This window comes from Triturus cristatus, chromosome 12 (assembly GCF_964204655.1).
Source record: "Triturus cristatus chromosome 12, aTriCri1.1, whole genome shotgun sequence".
In the NCBI taxonomy this organism is placed as follows: Eukaryota; Metazoa; Chordata; class Amphibia; order Caudata; family Salamandridae; genus Triturus; species Triturus cristatus.
The window spans coordinates 291105091-291127053 of NC_140595.1; the positions used below are offsets into that span (position 1 = coordinate 291105091).

Here is a 21963-nt window from a genome sequence, read left to right on the forward strand (position 1 = left end):
CTTAACTCATTCAACAAGCCACTCCACTCTCCCCACCCCCTCTTTGCTTTCAAATTCAACCTGCGCATCATTTACTTTGAGGGCCTTTTCTCAGGCATGGCAATAGTACACAAGTCTTGGTTGCCCTCGTTCCTTCATTTTAAGTTAATTTCCTCTCCCCCAAAGCATCTCAGTTTCATCCACACCCTCTCTCCTTCACCCCCAACAACGATTGCCCTATCTTACCTTTTAATCTAACCAGTTCATTGTGACACTTCTTCCGCAGCTGCATTTCCCGTCTGTATTTACGGAGCAGTCCTTGGTTAGTGGTGGTCACCTCCTCAATGATCTGCCCTATCTAAGAGAAAAAAAGCAGAGTCAGCGGTCACAAATGCACCTAACTCACAAAAGGAGACAAGAAAACAAGGGGCTGGAGGCAAGGGAAGAAAATTGCACTGAGAATATCTCTGGAAGCAAAAAATCGAGTGTTTACATTTGACAGTAAAACCAGTTGATAAGAACTGCTGAAGTATACTAAATGGCTCACCACTAAGCATTACGCAAGACAAATGTATTCAGGTCTGAGTCCCCAAAAAGGTCCGTTCTATCAAATATCATCTTCAACATATCGCTGGAGTATGCCGTAGCTGAACACAGTCACACAGCTCTAATATGCCGAATAGTACCACCTCTACTGTAGGGTAAAAAACTCAAAAAATGCCTTCTGAAATTGAAAGTGCCCCTTAAAAATACTGAAATTAAAATTCAAACATACCCCCTTTGAGAATTAGTTTGTCATCAAGTATACAGACCTCCAGCCATAGAAACATGCTCCCTATCCGGCAAGATGACAGTCTCCAGGGACTGCAATACCTTAAGCCACTTCAACACAACTCTCAACTTCGCGACAAACACTGGCGGGATAGTCAATGGTAAAGAAAAAAATACATGTCCTACACCATCCAATGACCAGAAGAGTGCCTTAGATAATGGGACTTCGAGAAAAGATCACAAACATTCACTCTTTACTACAACTGACATCTGAAAATGGCCTCCCCTCCAGCAGCCAAGGCTGGAAGCTTCCCCAGGAGTTCCCACAAAGAGGGATCATCACTTCTTCATTAACCAAGTCTAATAACCCACCCGGCTCCTCCACGCCAGGCACAGAAGCTAAAACAAAGCCAACACTTGACTAGTAACATCCAGACACTGCAGCAGATCCTGGTCTTTCCATGTCAGCCAGACAACAAGCTCTTTACTACTTTTGCAGGACAGAGCACAATGTTAAACCACTTTACAGGAGTGATCCAAATCAATCCCCCTCTCTGCTCACAAAGCAAACTGAAAGAGATGTGTTTAATAAAAGAACCCTGGTGATGCGCACTCCAATGAAACCCTTTAACGGGGAAGGAAGTCTACCATCGAAAAACAGGCCCCTGTGCAGAGGCCAGGATGCAGAGAGCTTCCCTCCTGCATCTGTTTACATTCCATGCATCCTTCACCAAGAGGTACAGACCTACCTCGGTACTGAAGCCTTACAGCGGTCACACTAGTAAAACTCTGATGTAAATAAGTAGATGTGGAGTTAGACCTATATAAGGGACATTTAAACCAGCACAGACGGCCTAGGTTCAAACCGATGCAACCCCAAAGCAATTGCTTGAGAGCAGTTCATATAAAAACGGCGGCATTTGCTGAGTGGAAATGCTCTGCCTACATATTAAACTGCCAACAAAGTGTGTACTTGGAGAGAGTAGGAAAACTGTCGAGCCGAGGTCTCACCAACCCTCGGGGAGGTATTTCCCAATAAATGGGAGTCGGTGGATTGCTCCCGGCCCGTGCACTGCCATGAAGAGTAGGTGTTTGTAAAAACGAGTGACTTAGAGGAATGTGGGTGTGACAAGAATCTCTGGAATGGAAGTTTCGACAGGTGAATATCTGCCTGTTTTATGGGCTCAGCCGCTCAGTTATTCCAGATCGCTTCAGAGCTCGGCAGAGTGGTGCGGTTGAACCCTGTGGTGCCATCTAGACAGGGTCCTGTCGTCACTAGATTCGCAGAAGCTCTCAGCTTACACGTTTCAAGATGCGTTTACGGTTTCTGCCAGATGTGCCACCCGGGTGTCTGAGCACGAATGGTTAGACTCGTTCAAGATATTCTTCTCATTCAAATTGGCAAAAAATATGGGTGCTGATTCAAAGTCTGGAGTAGAATTCCTTTCCCTACTGAAGCAAAAGCCAATACAAGAATCGGAATTCAGTGCTTTGTAGTAAACACTTCACGTCCACAATTTTTCCCAGTTCTGCAGAAATCAACTAGGGAAAATGTCCTGAAAGAAGTCAAAAAGAATCCATGAGGAGGATGGTACATTAAGTACCAATTCCACATATGCCTTCATTCTAAGATAAAAATACAGAATAGGAGGCATTTACAGCACCCAGCAAATATCTCAAACCGAAGTATTGGTTTTTGCAGATTGCTGTGTGTGGTAAAAACTAGCCCTATTCCGACAAACATAACCAGGCTCTGGCTTCCAGAGCCGCTCCTAGTGGAAATTCGATAGGGGGTTGTCCGATAAAAAATATATATATATATATATATATATATATATATATATATATATATACATATATTTATATATATGTGAAGGCATTCATGTTCACTGTCATGTTGTGCCTTAGCTCAGCTGCCTTACTGTCACAAGCGGTTAAGAGGCAGCACGGTGATGTGAAAAATACTTGAAGCCAAATACTAAAAATAGTCCTATTCACTTGCCCAATGGTTTTCCTGGACTTGGAACGAATGTCGACCATATAAGGCAAACTTGGGCCAGATGCCTTAAAGCACTTTTCATGAGATTGAGATTACGTTACGTATTTTTTAGTCACCCGGGAGATTGATTTGCTAAGAATCACAGCGTGTTGAGCCATGGTGACATTCAAACCCGACTTCCCAAGTTATTTTCATAGGTTTCTAATGTAGCACAGGGCACCTGAACTCCTTTAAAGAGGCCGAACACCAGTCTGCATTTAGGGCCTCCTACAACTTATGAAGAACAATGTTAATTCACCTACAAATAGGTCATGGGAACATTATGGACAGAAGTAGACTGCTGCTCCTACAATAAGCGCTGTATTTATGGTCCTGAGTAAGGTAAGAGGGCATCTCTTTGGAGAGCTGAGCTGATGTATCTACGCACCACCGAGGGACCTGTACCACTAACATTAGGTTGGCATCACAAATGATGCCTAGATTTAGTTCTTTTTTGGTTCGGGTGAAGTTCAACTCCACTAACGGAAGTAACCATTTGTAAAGAATGGGGCACCTGAAAACACTCAATAAAACTTCAAGATATCCTTTCAGTGCTCAATTTATAAGTCAAAGAAATAATACGTGAATGCTTGCACTCCTGGAACTTCCGATAAAATCTGCTGACCAAGGCTGCGAGTCCTGCTACAACATCACAGTTATGGAGAGGGTGGAGGATTTAATGAAGAAGAAACTAAAGATTCCCAGGTCAGCGGCTGGGTTCTACTGCGGCACTCACCTCCTCTCGCGCGTTCTTCAGCGCCTCCTGCAACAGGTTGGGGAAGTCTCGAACTTGTCGCTTCAGGCCATTGTAATCCGTGGTAAGGGTTTTTAATGCTGGCTGGAGAGAGAGGAGGTTAAACCGCACCCCTGTAGAACAAAACAGCAAACTGTAAACGAACAAAAGAACCTACAGACAAAAACAGTTTTGTCTAATATAGAGAGTAGCATCCTCAATTCAAGACTCCAGCTTGCAGATCTGGAACACACCCATCTTCCAAAAACACCAAGCACTGATCCGAGTCATGGATCACTGCTTTTCCTACGTAGATTGGCTCATGCCACTTCTGAACACCACTGCGCCAAATAAGCAAGAGACACCATGCAGCCGCCACCTACCTGCAAGGTTCTCATGCACAGATTTCATTTCAGTCTGTGCCCTTATAAAGGCGTCCTCAATGGCACGATTCTTCTCCGCTTCCATGGACTGCATCTCCTCCACCATCTCCCCGTGTGCTCGTTCAAGTTCCGCCTCGTACATCTGGATCTAAAATAGGTGCTCAGTATCAGATACATGGAATAGCTTCAGAAATTTGGGTGTTTCTCATACTCTGTACCCCGCTTGCTATACAGTACCTGGCCTCGGAGCCTGGCAGCCATTTGCTGGGCGCCGCGCAGCTGCTCCTCCATCTCTCGCAACACCTGCCTTTGCATGGACACCTGCTCTTGCAGTAGCTGTGACCGTGCCTGCTCCTCGCAAAGTGCACGCTGGGTGTTGGATGATTCTACCTCCACCGTCTTGACGATGTACTGCGAGAAATCACAATAAGACATCACAATCCAGTTCTGGTGCTTCTCTTACACACAAGTAATGCAGTATGTTGTGGTACTATTCTACACACCAGCAATTGGGCATGTGTTTCTCTCTTCAGACGGATCAAGTGTCCTGCAAGCTCTGTGCCGCTCCTACAGAGCAGCACCTAAGCACCTGCAAGTCACTTGCTCCTCACAGATGTTTAGATTGTCCTACAGGCCCGCAAGCTAGACTACCAAGTAGTGCAACTCGTACAGCCTGCTACCAAAGAACCTAGTCTTTGGTCCTTGTACAGAGCATCCAACATCTGCAGTTCATACACTCTTTCAGTGCTTGTTCCATAACCAAAGATCCACTTCTTGGCAGTGCTGCAAGGGGAAGGTTCTGTGCTCTCCATGCCGATTACCAAACACATGGATGTGTTCTCTTAACAACGGAGATCAAGAGAACTGAGCGAGCCTTTTGTTCCCTTGCATATAATCATTTTAAGATTTCAGAGCACCAGGATTCACTTAAGTAACTGAAGGGATGAGGGTTGTGCTCTGCTCACTGACTAACTTCAGGCGGGATGGGACCGAGAGATCACAAACCCCAGATTTTGACCAATACCATTTTGTGTATTATTTCAGGGCAATATAGGACAACGTGAGGCCTGTGCTCCTTTTAAATTCAAACATGCAAGTGATGAGAAACCCCGCTTTTCTTTCACAGCAAAGTTATTATAAGCAACTATGCACAAAAACTCTGAAGGGTGAGCATTGGGTGACGTTAGGATAGGAGAACTTTCAATTCCTCTATCAAAACTGGGCGTTTTGATCTTCACCCAATTACACTTTACAGTGAAGTTAGTTTCTTGGTAAATTTTCTTGAGTTTTGAGACTCCTATCTCCCGCAAAAAAAAAAACACGTTTAGCAACTTTAACTTTCCCCTGACACATTATGAAACATCAGACGCCTCTTGGTTTCTGGTCAATCAGAAACAAAAATCTAATGAAGTGGCATTATGACACTGACGCACACAAAGTCTGATATTGCATCCGTTCACTCAAACGGTGATATACCACACTGCCCCATATAAAAGGTAGTCAAGAACTGTAGGGGAGTCTTACCCAATATGCCCTCAGCTACAAGGCTGCCATTTGCAGGGGACTGCGAGTAGATCTTCACATGTATCTAGAAAAGCTGTAGGTCTATCCTCATCTTTTCCTACACAGGGTGAGCGGGGCCTCCCATTTACAAGTAGGACCAGTACATTTGGCCTCACATTGATGTATGTAAGTTGTGAATGAATGTATCCTCACATGCAATAGCAGCTGTAAGCACATATTCACCTTTATCTGTGGAGGCTGTGAGCGAATGCTAAGCTTCACGTGTGCATTTCGTACACATTTTATTACTTCATGAGCTACAGTGTGTCCACACCTGTATATATAGGAGCAGAGTGCCTCCTCCATTTACCTGTAGGAGTTTTGTGCTCCGGATCTCGCCATGCTGTGAGAATGTGCTCATCTTTGTACACATGAGCTGTGAGAATGCCTTTATGTACAGGGTCGTGCCTTCGTACAAGTTCTTGGCCCACTTCACAATGATTTTGCTGCAGGTACGAGTGAATTACTTTTGCATTACTTCTGGCTTGCCCCTAATTCCCGGAGTAAGCTGGTGGTTCTCAAACAGTAAGTCACAGCAATGTATTTCTGAAGCTGGGCCAGGATCTTACCATGTGAAGTTGTACGCATGCCTATACCTTACGTAGGCTGTGTGTGCACTCCTGCCTATACCTGTGGTGCTGCAAAAGTCCATCCTCAGCATTTCCTGCGGGAGCTACAAGTTTCCTCACATTTATCTGGTGGGACTTTGAAAATTTTCTCGCCTTTCCCTGTGGTGGTTCAGAGCATGTTCTTGCCCTTATCTTATACAGCTCTGGGTATGTGAGGGCGTTGGGTGTCTTCTCGCCTTTATCTGTGAGGGCTGCAAGTGTGCTCTCCCTTCTACTTGTGTGGTTTCATGTGCATCGTCACATCTATACGTGGGGCTGCGAGTGTACCTGAAGCCCTTCCCGTTGGGGGCTGTAGGTCGGGTCTCACCTTTATCTGTGGGGGCTGGGCTTTTACGCTTGCAATGGTCTGCTGGCACTCTTGAAGTTGCTGGTTGAGCCTCTCTTCAGTCTCCTCTCGCTCTCTCTTGGTCTCCTTCAGCTGCAGCTCCACCTCAGAGAGGCGCCTGCTCCTCTGCTCCAACTCTCGCTCAACCTCAGCCAGGCGCGCCTGTCGCTCCTTTGCCTCCTGCTGCTCCTGGGATAGCTGCTGCCTCAGGTGTGCGTTCTCCTAAAGGAGGGAGACAATGGAACATACCCCAGCTTTTGTCAACATTATATACATTTAAAAATTATGTATAGCATTGTTTTCCCGAAACAAGTCCCCTTGTTCTAATATCAACAAATTAAGACCGACCACTCCTGGACAATTAAATGGATCATTTATTGTGAGGACTGACACTCCGGTCTTGGTCACAGTAGTGTACCGCACTAGAAGTACAACATATACTAACTTCAGCAATGACACACCCAAGTGAGAAACACACAATAAAATGGGATAAAGCAGCTTTGCTGTAACCAGAATGGTCCATAGCATCTCAGACTGGTCACCAGGCTCCCTACGTAACCATGTTCCCAAGAGAGATCACCACCAAAAATACAGAAGTCCGGTAGTCATAAGAACCAATCAAATCAGCTGGTTTCTCTCTTCAGTGCAGCAATCCTTGCATGTTTTTCATCTAAAATGCACACATTTTTTAACTTTCACATTTTGCCTTTTATTCAAAAGGTAGAGCAACTATGCATCACTCTGGACCACTAAGGTGTGTTGTAGGCCTCCTCTTTAGCCACAGAGTTGTGTTTTTAGCCATTATTGTCAGGAATGTATGGGACACTGCTTTCATCATGTAATTTCAGATGGACTTGGTTGAATACATTTACTATCTCGATCCTCAATATTTTCCACTGGCCCCCGTGCTTATGGCTGGCTCGCTGGCGTGAAGCAGCCATGCACGGTGAAAGAAGCGTGGAGCTCAGTGAGAGGTGGAGACACTTTATATTGCTATTTATCCATGTGGACAATGATGGCAGCTTAAGACTATAAAGTCTTTGGCTTCCCAGTTGAGGTAAGAGTGAAATAGTAAACATCTCATGACAACACTCTTTGACCCCAACCCCCCCAAACGACGTTGTGTGCATGTGTCACTGTGTAGCATCTTAAGATGGTGGTAGCTGTGGTGTTGGACCAATGCATACTAGCCGGAAGCAGAGAGATAGGACACCCTGACCATAAGAGGGTGGTGGTAGAGTCAAGTGATTTGTCCACTCCTGCTGTGATGCCGGAATATACACAGCAGTTTGCAGATTTACTGTTCCCTTAATTGTTACTTTTTCACCCACTAACAGTCTCCCTTCTCAAAAAACGATGGTAGCCACTGGCAGGGTCCTGTCATATCTGTCTCAGTTACAAGTGGCTGACATTTCCAACCTTTACATGTGGAACGGACATCCTGCACTGACTGCTTCTGCAGATGAGCTGAAAGCTCTGAAACACCCACTTTTTTTCTATTGCTGGAAGAGCTTGACTTTCCCCACTAATGGAATTGTGGGGATCTCTGTCCCTATTTAGAACTGAATGTGGTGCAGTTCATAACTTCTGACCGCGTAGATATATCAGGAAGAACAGATTCAGGTCGGTGCCTTACAAACGGACTAATATCATCAATCATCAGATCAATCTCGTGCTACAACACACTGACCAAGGAAGGACCACTTTGTTTACTGAATTTTGCAATTGGGTGTTCATATTGAAGCAAGTCATGACAAAGTAAAAACCTTATCTCCTGTTCTATTCTTTAAGACGTGAGGAATGTGTATGTCACATTTGAATGCCAGCACTTTCAAGCTTTTGTCCCTCGTCACCACTGACAGTGGTGCACACGCCAGCCCTCCTGACCACAGCATAGTACAAGTACATAAGCCCCCTGAACGATGTGGACCGAAGGCGGCCTAACCTCTGAAAACAGCGCTAGTGCCCAAACTTCTTGGCGATTTCACCTGATGCGTCTCGGCCTCTTGATCATTGCTCATTTTCTTAGTGTCCTGCCTTTACACATGCTGCACACTGCAAATGACACAAAAGTACGTTTTTCCTTACGATTGCGAGAGATACCTCGAAAGATGAACGTGGCACAACGCTGAACGTCCCTAGATTAACCATGATGGTACTAGTGTCAGGCCATAATGAACATTACACTTGGAATCGTCCATCACTGCAGACTATACATCAGAATAAAATGCTCATCTTCCATGACTACCAACGTTAGTTCACTTTCCCAGCCACTCTCATTGGTGCATACAGACAAAATCCCTGGCAATCCTAAAGATTCCTGGTGGTGTGCGCCTGCCCTCCTATGACTGAATCTGGTAAAAGTGCCTTGATGGTGGGCCCAGATGCTGCTTGGACTCATATGCACCCCCATCCACTGGCTCCATACCTTGCTGTGCTTACAGTCTCCGCATTCCAGAGGTCGCTTTCTTAACTCCTGCAGCTCCATCTCACAGGTTTTCAGGTCTCGTTTTAGACGCTCATTTTCTGCGGCAAGCAGGTCTCTGTGCTTCTCCAGGTCGGTCCCAGCCTGAGTGAGGCAAGAAGGAATATATTCACAGACAACCCGAAGCCTCCTTCAAAAATCTAAGTGAGGAGCGGAAAGGTGTATGTGTTTTTTTCTGTGAAGCCAGGGATAACGTGAATGAATGAAGACTAAATGAGACACTAGCACATGACCGCAATGCTTTGGAAGAAATGGACAGAGTGATCGCATGACAAACAGGAATGCTAGGACTCAAGGTCATGGAACAGAAGCATGGCGCATATACATTCATAAAATCATGGAACAAGAGTACTAAGAGTAACAAGAGTACTAAGACAGAGTGACAGTACTGTGTCACTGCAACACGGGACAGAATACCCAGTTGCAACTTAATGGAAGCAGCACAGCCCCATTAACTAATGGAAGGATTAATGGCTCGCTACAGAGAGCACCCACAACTCACCATCTGCGACTGAAGTCTGTGGACCTCCTCGGCCTGGTCCTGGAGCTTTTCTTTTAAATTCTCCATCTGCCAAATCAAAGTAAGAATATGTTACTGACTGGTAGCATTGACACAGCAGCATGGTATCTTCCAAAGACTGTTCTGCAGTCTTCGTTCCAGAATCCAGAACAGTCTTTAAGTAATGTAAATAACGTATGAGCATTACCAGCGAGAGGGTGTATAGCCCACAAAGACTTCAGAATGAAGCCATGAGTCTTTTAATGTCACTAGCCGATTCCTTTATCTGCAGGCGCGGATAGGTCTTGCAAGCAATAGCCTGTTTATTTTGTTGGTGCTTGTGGTTTATTTGTCAGCATAGTGACCACTCGAAATCACGATTGATAGGCTCTGGATTCTCTACTCGAAGTGCTGATTGACAAAGGTGGATTACAAGCAGGTTTTAGGATTTTATTTTTACCTATGTAATGGTGTCCTGAACAATAATACCTGCTGCAAGCACAAGGAACCTAAACTAACTATTCCCCAATAACAAATGAACCTGTACTTCAGATTAATAAATAACACTGCAGAAACATCTTAAAACAAATGGGTTTGTTCTTTGAAATGTTTTCACGTTGAGTTTTGCTTCACTTTTGCTTCTCTTTGCATTTTTATTTACTGGTAACCATCTGTAATTTATTTAAAGTTCTTCTACAGCTTTGAGTGTCTCCTTTTGATTATTTACACGTGGTTATTAGCCCCATGTCGTTCACGCCCCTTCTTCTCCATTACCTCTGCTGACTTCTAGGTTGTCTCCTTCACTGCTCCAACACCTTTTAAAACATGACCATTATACATTACTTTTGTTTTACCATCTCCGCAGATTTCTGCTTCCTGAAGTCTGTTTTCTTTTTCCATGCGTCACTGTTTCACAGTCTGCTTCCTTTTGTACTTTCTCCAAGTATCTAACTTAGCTGCCCTTGGGCTAACCTCAGCAGCAGCTTGCCTACCTTAATCGGAGCTTTTCGGTCTTTAATTTTGATCTCCGACCCTCAAGTGGGGGGAGATGAGGCTCCATGATGACTGATTATTAAAAAAAAAAACCTAATGCCAATCATTTTTCTTATATTGATTTTTCAAATGCTTTTTAAAACGTATATTATTTTCCATAAAGTTTGACACCACGAAATGGCTATTTTTTTTTTTTAATTATTTACAAGGGGCCCAAATATTCATGTAGTAGATCGATGGCTTATTGAAACTGTTAAGTGCTCATCTACACCACAGGAAAAGTCCACCCTGCAGTTCCTATTAGATGGAAGGGTGCAAAACCCTGCCCTCTCCAAGCGACTTTACCACTTAAAAAAGGAGGCGCCTGGTGAAAACAGCACAGGGTAACTTGAGAGACTGTACATGTTCATAAAAGATTGGTATAAACTAAAAACTTAAGAGAGTCTTAGAAAATGAATGGGCAAGACAGAAGGCTGAAAAGAATTTTCCCGACAAAGGGAATCAAAGTGAGAAAGGTAGGCAAAGGCCTCTGGGATCTTGCAGGCACTAATATTTTCGGCGGTGAACTTCAAGTCTTCTTTTATCTCTACCCTAGTGTCTTCTCTGCCAAGTCTCTCCAACAGCTTGCTGCTTCTCCCTGTTTACTGTCTGTTGCCACATGCCAGCAATCAAGGTGCTCCCTGGAGCAAAATTTCCAAATCTGCGTATCTGATTGAACATCGCTATGAAGTAACAACTGAGTACTGTTGCCAAATCAGCTCATGGTCCTTGTGGTATTGGACCCTAGCAATGTCGGCGCTCCATGAGTTTTCACACTGTTCTACTTCATTCTCTAGGAGACTGATGGTGGCAAGAAAACAAGAATGGACAGTAGAGGACCGTGAGGAGTCCCTCGTAACACCTGGTATGGCCAGACTCCACTCTCCCCAGACTTATCACCTAGCAGGCTTTTCTCTTATTGTCCACCAAGCACGCTTCCAGTTTTTCTAGTGCACTTTCAAATGTCATCATTCTTTGTTTAATAGTCTTCAGCTTGGAGTGGGCCTTCCCTTTCGAGTGAATCCGAATTTTCTCACCCTTTGTCTGGTCCAACATATTTTCACCCTCCTCTAAAGGCTCCTCTTTAGTTTTGGAGCACTGTGCTGGAATACCTGCTCCATAGTTGTTGTTTCTGAGGCCACTCCAAGCTTCTCCCCCATTTCTAAGCTCTTTGTGCCTTCTCGAGCCAGCTGGGGTACAATGACCATCCCATGAATATTTTTCATCATCTACATCCCCCGGCACGCCTGGATGTGCTGGTATTACCTGTGCCTGCAAGTCCAGACAGACCCCACGATGCTCATTCTCCCGGATCTGCAGTTTGTCCTCCAGACCCTGCAATTCATCCTGCAGCCGCAGTTTATCCTCCTGCAGCTGGCTCATGGATTCCACCACCTTCTGGATCATGGGGAACTGACGTGCGCCAGGTAGGCTGGAGCGCTTTTGGACACCAAATAACCTCCCACCTGTGTGATGTAGAAAAAAGGATTGAAAGGTCACGTACATAAGAGAGCAAAGCTGTAGCTTTCAAACAAAATAAGGAAATGACCCCGGACAGCATTCTCCATTGCCACAAGCTCTAACTATCTCAAGGGGTAGGACAATCATGCACATTGTAGCAATGTCACAAGCATGGGTAATTAGCAGGGACAAATACGAAAATTGATACTTTAATTCAACTCTGGGTTTCACCTTCAATTAGCAATTTAGATCTACTTTAGTCACATGCAGAGTCAAAGCCTATGAGCCCTACTCAACCATCGCCAAGCAAAGGAAGATGGTATAGATTTGATGCCCGACACAAGGTTATATGCACGCCAAGGGGAAGCAAGGAAAAGAGGCACGTATTTAACAAGAGATTGTGTACATATTTCAGGAAACATGAAGGCTCTGGCAGAAAAAAAATGATAATATATATATATATATACACACACACACGCATATAAACACACACAAACATTTAGAAATATATATATATATATATACATACATACACACACACACACACACACACACACACACACACCCTCGTTTTGCACACTAAATGAATCTTTAAGCAGCTGCTAGTAAATATTGCTGTGTGTTAGACCTGGCACATTGGCGTGAGTCTCCCTTCCATTTTTCGCTTTGCCTCATATGTTTTTGCTGGTGTTAGTTGCTCAGGGCACTGTGCCACTGCTGTCCAGTGCCACAGTGCAAGTGCTCCCTATTGTAAATTGAAGTATGATTTGTGATTCCATGATTGGTTGGTTTGGTTTACTTATCAGACCCTAGTACAGTGCACCAGGAGTGCCCAAGGCTTGTAATCCATATACTGCTGGTGGGCTTCCAGCACTGGTTGTGCCACCCACAGAAGCAGCCTGTAAACATGTGTCTAAGGTCTGCCATTGCAGAGCCTGCGTGCAGTCTGGTACTGTCATGCTGACTGGGCAAGTGCACCCACTTGCCAGTCCCTAAACCTTCCCTTTTCTTCATATCAGACACCCCTATGGTAGGCCCAAGGGCAGGGTGCATTGTAAGGATAAGGTAGGACATGCCCTGGTGTGTGTGGCATGTTCTAATAGTGAATTACAGCCATTTTCGTGTTTCACTATTGCAAGGCTACCTGTTCTCCATAGGCCAGAATGGGCAGTTTGGTTATTACATCTTATAATCTTAACTGACTCAGAGAACATGGTATGCCTGAACTCAGGATGATAAACTACATCTTTTAGTGAAGTTGGTTTTAACATTCTGTGTTTGAAAATGCCACTTTTAGAAAGTAGGCATTCTAACCATTCAAACCTGCCTCTGCTAGGCTGTGTGTAGTCCTTTGTCTGGAGTTTGAGTGACAGGGCTGGGGAATTCCAGGAGACAGGGTGAGGTGTCCCAGTGGTGAATAGAGAGATCTGCATCCAGATGGGTGGGAGGAGTTGCACCTGGGATCTGAATAGGGCTGTGCCTGCCTTCCACAATGCTGGCTCCACCTCCTGGGGAGCGGCTGATGTCTCTGCCCTGCACAGTGAATGAAGAGAAGGAATCCTGTCAACAAAGTGCTCCAGAGATGTACTTGCCTTGCACAATGCTGGCTCCACCTCCTGTGGGGCGTCTAATGTTTCTGCCCTGCACTGTGAAAGGAAAGGAGAAGTCTGGTAAACAGAGTGCTCAGGAACTGGTTGGGACTGGGCAAAGGCCCCTCTGCCTTCAGAGGACAAAGGATTTCTGGGTATAAATATTGGGACCCTGATCCCAAGAATTTAGATCACTTTGGGAAAACAAGAAGAACCTCTGCTGAGGGAGGAACCAGAAGAAGCTGAGGAGTAAACTATCCCTGAACCTGGGGGATTGGCATGCAGTGGTTGCCTTACTGCCAAAGAGAGGAGAAAGGAACTGTGTGTGTACTTTTGCTCAACTTGTGAAGGATCTCCAAGGGCTTGGACAAGAGCTTGCCTCCTGCTGAAGTCTCAGGAACAACAGACTTCACCCCCAGCTCCCCAGAGTTCTTTGGAAGTGCCTGCTGCTGTTGTTGGGCCTTCTGAGGGACTGCGTGTCGCAAGGAGCTGGAAGCGCGACTGAAGAAGGAGAAGCGTGCCGCCGTCGGTGCTGTTGTCATCGCATTTCGTAAAGTGTGTCGCCGCTGCAGCATCGCATCGAGCAGAAGCGTCTCGCATCATCCAGGAAGTGTTTCGCAACGCCGAAGAAGCGTGTCGCCATCGCAGCCATCGTAGCCGACGCATTGCACCGCATCAAGAGAAGAGTCTCGCATCGAGAAAGAAGCGTGTCGCCATCGCAGCCATCGTAGTTGTCGCATTGCACCGTATCAAGAAAAGCGCCTTGCATCCACGGAGAAGCATGCCGCCGTCGGAGCTGCTGTCGTCGCATCGCGTAAAGGGGTGTCGCCGCTGCAACATCACATCGAGCGGAAGCGTCTCGCAAACGTCGGAGAAGACTGTCGCTGCCAAGGCCGCTGTCGTCGCATCGCGTAAAGGGTGTCACCGCTGCAGCTGACGCATCGAGTTGAGTCTTCTCGCAACATCGGAGGAGCGTAACGCATCTGGAAGATCTTCACATCTTTATTTCTTTGCACCAAAAACTTCATCGTATCAACATCGTTGCAACACTTTCGTTGCCCTGCGTGTCGCATCTAAAAGGTACATTGACTTAAAGTGTCGCATTTAAGAACTTAAGAGAACTAAGCAAAATTCTACTATCTAAAGTAACAGTATTGTGTGTTTTTGTCGTTTAAGGTCTTGTGGTAAATCTATTTAAAGAATACTTATTTTTTATATAAAACCTGTGTGGTGTCTATTTGTAGTGTTGTCACTTGGTTACTGTATGCGTTCACAAATGCTTTACACACTGCCTCTGAGATGAGCCTGTCTGCTCGTGCCAAGCTACCAAGGAGGTGAGCAGGGGTTATTTTAGGAGTGTACCCCCTTACCCGGACTAGAGGCGAGGGTCCCGATCTGTCACAAGTGCATACCTGTGCCAACTAGAGACCCCCAAGTCTAACACTGTGAATGGACATTATAAGAACCACTGGTTAGAGTGGAGTCGGGCCATCTGAAAGAACACAGACAGGAGTGGAGGCCACAACTGTGGACACTTTAATTACCTCATCTGCCACATGTGTAGGAAAGATGCATCCACAGTATGTTTCAGAAGTTAGTTAGCTTTATTAGAGAGAAACCCAGAAGGCAGTTGCACTGACAAAAACTCAGAATCAGAATGCCAGCTCATGAGCAAAGCAACTCTACAACATGGACCTTGCAGTCCTGCTAAACAGCTAATTCAGTTCTGAATTGGGACACACTTGGTGGAGGTGTAGCAAGAAACATTTCAGGACTGAGTCTGGTGAGTCTACTCTCTTCCCAATGGGTTCCCAGGGCAACAACTTCAGAGACGAATGCTCCTTGCCATTAACATCCAGAGTGTATCATAGATTCTCATTTAGATCCGCGGTAGGCTAACGCTGTTCACCCTGATTTTGGAAGCAATGGGCAATGCTAACATTTGCTATTCAGAAAATACATCTCTTAATGGTGCAGCTGGGCGCCAGTTTTAAAAGCCCAAATCCTAGTTTGACCGTTCCAACTGGGGACCTGTGGGTTCAATGAGTTTGCAGGGGTCCTGAGGTGCCCAGATTTTTAAGCACTTTCTGACCCTCAGCCATTATTCAGATAGAAGTGACTGATGGGGAGTGCTCCAGTGGAACATGCTGGAGCTAGTCAATTAATACCGGCATTGCTTCAGTCTGAAAACGGGTACAGTGGAACCTTAATTGATTACTCAAAAGTGTGTTTGTTGGTGCCCTGGCATTACCAAGTTTTTGGGTACCAGTGATCCGGTTATCTGTAAAGATAAAAAGGCCTTGATATAGAGTTCATTTTCCAATCATTTACTGCCAACTACTGACAATATTTCCAATGAATTTTGAAGAAGTAATACACGTTTGGTTAGAAGCCTGTCTGTGGGCCTTGTACATTGCTGTAGGATTTTTTCATCTTTAACAGGCTTATCCGCCAGAATTGAAATTGCAGGACCTCCCTTGAACCACCAAGGAACCAGTGCAGGGATCGGGCAGATCATAGGAAGGAGCAAGGTTAGCTATACTGTATCTTCCCACATGGAACCAATGGTCAATTGAGCAGGAGCCGTAAAAGACCCAGTTCAAAATCAATTTTCTGTAAAGAAACTCCCAAGACAAGTTCTGCCAGATGTGTTTGAGTTTCCAACCTGGGTTCTGTTTCAAGTGAGAGACAGTGTTAACTGTACAAACTCTGAGAAGATTTGGAGCCAACACTTAAGTGTGGACCCTACTTGTGAGAAGTTGGCCTGGCATATGCTGTCCTCTAGTTATAGAGGACACCTTGTACCAGTCCAATTCGACTCTTATGGTGATAGGTTAAAGACAACCTTTAAAGAAAGCTATCCTAGTGGTAGCTGTGGAGAGCAGCCTTCAGGCTAAGTCTTGAAGGAGTGTTAAGCTTATTGTTTTACCATAGATAACCTCTTGAATAACCAAATGAAAGAGTAGTCCATACAGGTATATATATCATATATATGTATTTATTCTAGGAATAACCCCACTAGTCTCTTTATGAGGCTAGAGGTGAAGATACAATTCAAACAAGCGTTGATAGTTACAATAAATAGCACTGGAATCACAGGGCCCCAGGGGGGGACCAAACCATATATCAAAAAAGTGGTATAAGAACCACGACAATTCTACAGTTAATGCCTAGGGCATTTAGGGTCGCTGGCCCCTTGTGAAACCACCCAAAGTAGTGAGGAAGGGGACCCACGGGAGACACGTGCAGTGGCTAAAGCTACTGTCGGGATCTCTATTAAAGCCTATGGAGAATGTCGCGGTTGAATTTTACAAGTTTAAAAACACTTCTAGCAGGAGTTCAAGTTCAATACTTTAGAGTTAAGCTTTTGAAGAGCCCACACCCACGAGAGTACCGGGGTACCACTGTTACCTGCCCCAAGGAAGCCGGGTGCATAGGTCGTTTTCATTGTCGGGTCGCGGGCTGATTTTCAATGGCAAAACGTGAAGAACTGCTGCTAGCAAGAAGCGTCGTCGTTGTCGTGAAGAATGAAAATGTAGATCTTGTAGAGAAGGACCTGAAAGCAGAGGGGACAGAGTCTGGGTCATGGCACAATGACCAGGGGGCTCAAGAGAAGGAGCCCTTCCATGTTGGGTGCTTCCAGGTAGAAGAGGTGTAGCTTGGATCATCAGCCACGGGGTCCAGGAGGCGTCAAGGAAGGCGACTGTCCCACGAAGGATAAGGGTCGCTGCGGTTTTAGTGTCCGGATTGGATCCACTAAGCCTTGGCAACCGAAACCCACGCAAGAAACACAAAACTGCTACTGGTGCAGACCCACGAGGTCTGAGCGAGGTCTCCAGTGAGGAGACTGAAGACCAGGCCTGGAGCAACCAGGGGAACTCTTGGAATCGAAGATTGACCTCCACTAGGGCCCATAAGTCGAGAGACAAGGGACCGTGGGAGACAGCAATTTGGCATGCGTAAAGATGCGCCGACGGGTCGCCGGAGCAGGCTAGGGCGTCGATCTTTGGCACAGATGATGCTGAGAGGTTGGCTCAATAATGGGCCAAAGCACAACTTCCCCACTCGTCGGGGTCGGGTGCTGTGCAAGAGGTGGCCGGTGTCCTGGGGTATTGGGGATCTCGGCACCCACGGGGTCCACGGTGCTGAGCTTTGCTCTGCACACTCACTGGCTTCTGGGATGCCTGGAAACCCACCTCAAGGTAGGAAAGAGTCGTCGATGTCTGTAGGAGCAGCGAAGTTCCAACCGGGTCACTTGCAGTGTTTCAGGTGCCTGCCAAGCAGGGGGGTAACTCCTTTACCCCAAGGGAGATCTCTTCCGTTAGCTGTGCGGCAGCAAGTCGGAGTTCAAGTCTGTGAAGTTCAAGAATAATCTGAGGCTCTGGGGACCCAGTATTCACCTTTATCCAAAGATATGGGGAGTGTCCAGATCAGAGCCCACCAATGAGAGGTCAGGCGGGAAAAGGGTGGCTACACCCTCTCCCCTTTGTGTGTTTCCCACCAGGGCAGGGGACAGGATGCCCCTGAACCGGTTCCAGGCGGTGTATGCAGAATGTAGGCACTGGGAAGGCCTACGTGCAACTCTGAAAGGCATCCTATTGTGCACCCACCCAGTTCCAATCCACATAGTCTGTCTGGGGAGGTGGCAACACCTCCCTGCAACAGGATCCCTATTGTCCAGCTGCCGTGGCTGGAGTTCTGCCCAGCAACAGGCAGCCAGAGTCGTGTGGGTGGCGGGTAGCATCCATTTTGTACTACGTGTGCACTTTTAAATTGGTGTCTAAATTCTGCCGCTTTTCCCATATTTGGCGCTTTAGCAGGGGGGAATCCTGCCCTCAGTCCCATGGCTGGATTGGGGGTATGATTCCTACATGTTTGACACCAAACACGATATGGTTCTGTGTAGCCATTCGCAAGTTATCACGCTATCGCGATATACTTTTAATGCGGTTAAGAGTATATGGTATGGCTACACTACAAACAACCCAGCAATGATTTTACGAAGGTTGCAGAGCGGCCACACTCAGGTAGGGATCCCCTCTCACACATATCTCAGCACCCTGCCTTGTAGGATTAGCAAGGCCTGCTTTAGGGGTGACCTATGAGGATATATGTGTTGTATTAAGTGGGATACAGGATACCTATATCCCTGTAAGGAGTGCAAGTACCACCTTACCCAGACTACAGTAGTGGTCTGGTGGTGTCATTTGGTATGGCTGTCCCAGGGGTGGCACAATAAATGCTGCAGCCCCTGGTAGGCCTCTGAGGGACCCATGCCCGGGGTACCTAGGGTACCATCTACAAGGGGCTGATAGGGTGTCCTCAGTATCCAATTGGAAGGTACCTAGGGTACTCACATCAGTTTTAGGGAGGAAGCAGATAGGCTGGGGTCCTGGATAGCAGGATCCCAGCCAGACTAGTCAAAAACCATTCAAATACCAAGCAAAAAGTTGGGGGCAACCATATAGTCAGATTCCACCTTCCTACACTACTGATCAATTGCATACATTTCTTTGAGTTAAGGAAGAGGATATGCCTGATTGTGTAGGGTCTGGGCTGGTGAGAAGTTAGATATTAGCTACAAAGAGGAATGGACAGAGTTATCAGGGGTTAGGCACATATTTGAAACTGGATACAAAGGTACCAAACTCAGGATATTAGTTGACAAAACCTAAGGCAGAGAAGAAGGGTACCTTAACGTCGACAGCATTAGAAGAAAATTAAAGTAAATATATGTATTGCATAGCCTTAGTAAAAAAACATACACAACATGATCATATAATATATAAATGAATACTAGTCCAGGAAAAATTGCCACAGATAATAGGATGGTGGACCAGAGTTCTCGAATTGGGCAGTGCAGAATGTATCTCAGCCACACCCCGGGATTTGGACGCAACATCAGGAAAGGGCTTATAATTAGCACATCCACAGACAAATTTGTGCAATCACATTTTTAACTAATTGCGCACACGAACATTCTGTGCTGATGTTCTTTAAGATACTGACCCTCCAGTAGACCAATCACAGAGGAGATGGTGTGCTATTCAACTACACAGTGAAAGATTATTTGTATTCATGTCTGTTGTGGTATTAGGGAGGCTATGATTAGGCAGCTTCCTTCAGTGTCATTAAAAGCGTTGTCTATGGCACCAAAAATCCTTGCTCAGCTCAGTTTGTAAATTGTACCTCAACCAAGATTGGAGCAGGTGATGACTGAAGACGTGCTAAAGGCTATGTTTGCTAAAAAGGGATCGGCGATAGGCTGCTCCATAATAAACTAATAGCCATGGGGTGTAATGTGGGCCTTGCAACCCCAATGGTGGGCCCCCGAATTCAGTTTAAAGCCTCTAGATATCTATGAGCAATGGGACTTCCAGGCACACTTCACTACATTCTGCATTATGTAACACCATAGTGTTGGCCAAGAGAAGGAAAACCATTTCCCACGTTTCCTTCTAGGAATTCTCACTGTTTGTGGCACGATGAAACTGCACTGTGCGTGTTCTGTCAGCGTCACTGCGGAAGAGTCTCACACATGACACAAGCAAGTTATCAGCCTCGCCCTCCACTGTGCAATTCTTTCACAGGCCTACTGCAAAAGGAATGTTCTCAGACCACACCGGAACCAAAATAAGCTTCTAAATTAAGAACTAACCCCATCACAAGCACCTGGGGCCAAGGCGGATCACCTTGACTCATGCCTTCCGCATACCAACTCCTTGAGAAGAAACAGCAGCACGGGGAGACCATGTGAGCCCGAGAGCTGTCAGCAGGATTCCAAAACACATCCAGGGAAGGCAAGAGCAGGCGGACAGGAGGAGGGGAACGTGTAGGAAGTCCGAGGAAGCAAGGGGTGAACAAGGTTAAATAGAAGAGAAACTGCATCAAAGAGGAGTGCAGGGTGGTGATAGAGAAAGCGGAGAAGAGTCATCAAAGAACTACTCCGTTTTTTAGGTCCCACCTAGGCAGCGCTTGTGCAGTCTCTGCGAGACATGCTGTATTCAAGATATTGGCTTTAAAAGCTCCGCCCATTTTCAAGGACTGCCCCTGTTACATGGGTTGTTACTCAGAGCTTGTGAGCACAATTTATTTCTTTAAGATGGAGCACTGGAGACCAGTGCTTGTGGTTTAGAGAGCTTGGTTGTAAACAGGGCTCTAATCTTGCTCTTATCTTGCCACATTTGCTGTGCATTCAAAGACCAGGTCTGTTTTTGGCTGCAGCTGCCTCCTCCTGCTTTTGAAGTGCACGTCCTGGCTCCTTCCTTCCTTTTCAGAGCTCAACAAGCATTTGCAATGCAATACGTCTCACATTTACAAGAGTTTGAGCTATTGGCATTGTAAATGACCATGACTTTTATTTATGCGTTTTGAAAACCTCCTTCCTCTCTCCCTCCCTCTTGCTATGTGCGGAGGCCGAGCCCATGGCACAGCTTTGCAACAGGGGCCTTCGGCAACAGGGAGTCGATTTACACAGGCAGCAATGTAGCCTCTAGACTCTGCAGCCTGGGCCTACAAACAACAGGCAAATGCAGACACGAAGAAACACCATGACAAAAAATATAAATCTAACCATGGAGCTCTTATGAGTCACCATTTGTGCGGCTCCCAGCAAACAGCAGATCAGGCCTCTTGGCTGTTAAACAATTGACACTTATTACAAAAATCAATTTGTTCTTGTGCTGTAGAACACGGAAAGCCTTGGCTGCCTCTGCCAGAGCACAATCCTCATACAGGGCAACAACCTCAATTCTAATTCAGTCACTTATTCATTGATTCTTTTCTTTGCAATCTCGAACTTAACTTTGCCAGAACTGCAGGCGCATACTTGTTAACTCACCCTCATTTGGACAATGTTGTCCGCTTTTCAATTATTTTTGTCATCCTAAAAAGCAGCATGCTTCTAAAGACTTGAATATGGGTAACAATCTTTGCAAACCTGCATCACCTTCCTAAAATGGTTTTGTTCTCATTTACTGTATGTAACGTGGTCAACCTCATTTGTGAGGCAACAGGTTGAAATGTATGCACAGGTGCCATGGTGCAAAGGAGAAGGGGAAAAAACAGGCTTTCGTCCCATTCACTTCAGAGGTAAGGTATCTTTTCCATACGAAACAAGCATTTACAATGCAATAGGTCTCGCAATTGCGAGATTTTGAGCTATTGGCATGGTAAATGGCAATGTCTTTTATAATATTAAATGGCTTTGTCATTTACAATACCAATAGGTCAAACTTTGGCAAAAGCAAGGCCTATTGTATTGTAGAGCGCGGTGTCCGTAAAGCGGGCGCCGCGCTCATCAATAAAGTAAAAAAAAATCAAAAACAGAGCGCTGTGTCCCTGAAGTGGGCACTGCGCTCACCATTAAAGTTAAAAAAAAAAAAAATGAAACAGAGCGAGTGTCCCTGAAACGGACGCCGTGCTGCACATTATATTTGTTTTCAAAAAATGAAACTGAGCATGGTGTCCCTATACA

At 45.7% G+C, this 21963-nt stretch overlaps 1 protein-coding gene across 8 annotated transcripts in view; it reads right to left on the minus strand.

Moving 5' to 3' along the window:
- Nucleotides 1–21963, minus strand: part of KIFC3 (kinesin family member C3) — a 325817-nt gene that overhangs the window by 27176 nt on the left and 276678 nt on the right. For all 8 annotated transcript variants that reach the window (XM_085639124.1, XM_085639125.1, XM_085639126.1 and 5 more), the window contains 8 exons: nucleotides 11704–11903; nucleotides 9409–9474; nucleotides 8850–8990; nucleotides 6404–6643; nucleotides 4142–4315; nucleotides 3905–4052; nucleotides 3525–3655; nucleotides 226–337 (listed from right to left, as the gene is read on the minus strand). In XM_085639124.1, coding sequence (XP_085495250.1) covers nucleotides 226–337; nucleotides 3525–3655; nucleotides 3905–4052; nucleotides 4142–4315; nucleotides 6404–6643; nucleotides 8850–8990; nucleotides 9409–9474; nucleotides 11704–11903 — 1212 coding nt within the window. The remainder of the gene's footprint in view (nucleotides 1–225; nucleotides 338–3524; nucleotides 3656–3904; nucleotides 4053–4141; nucleotides 4316–6403; nucleotides 6644–8849; nucleotides 8991–9408; nucleotides 9475–11703; nucleotides 11904–21963) is intronic.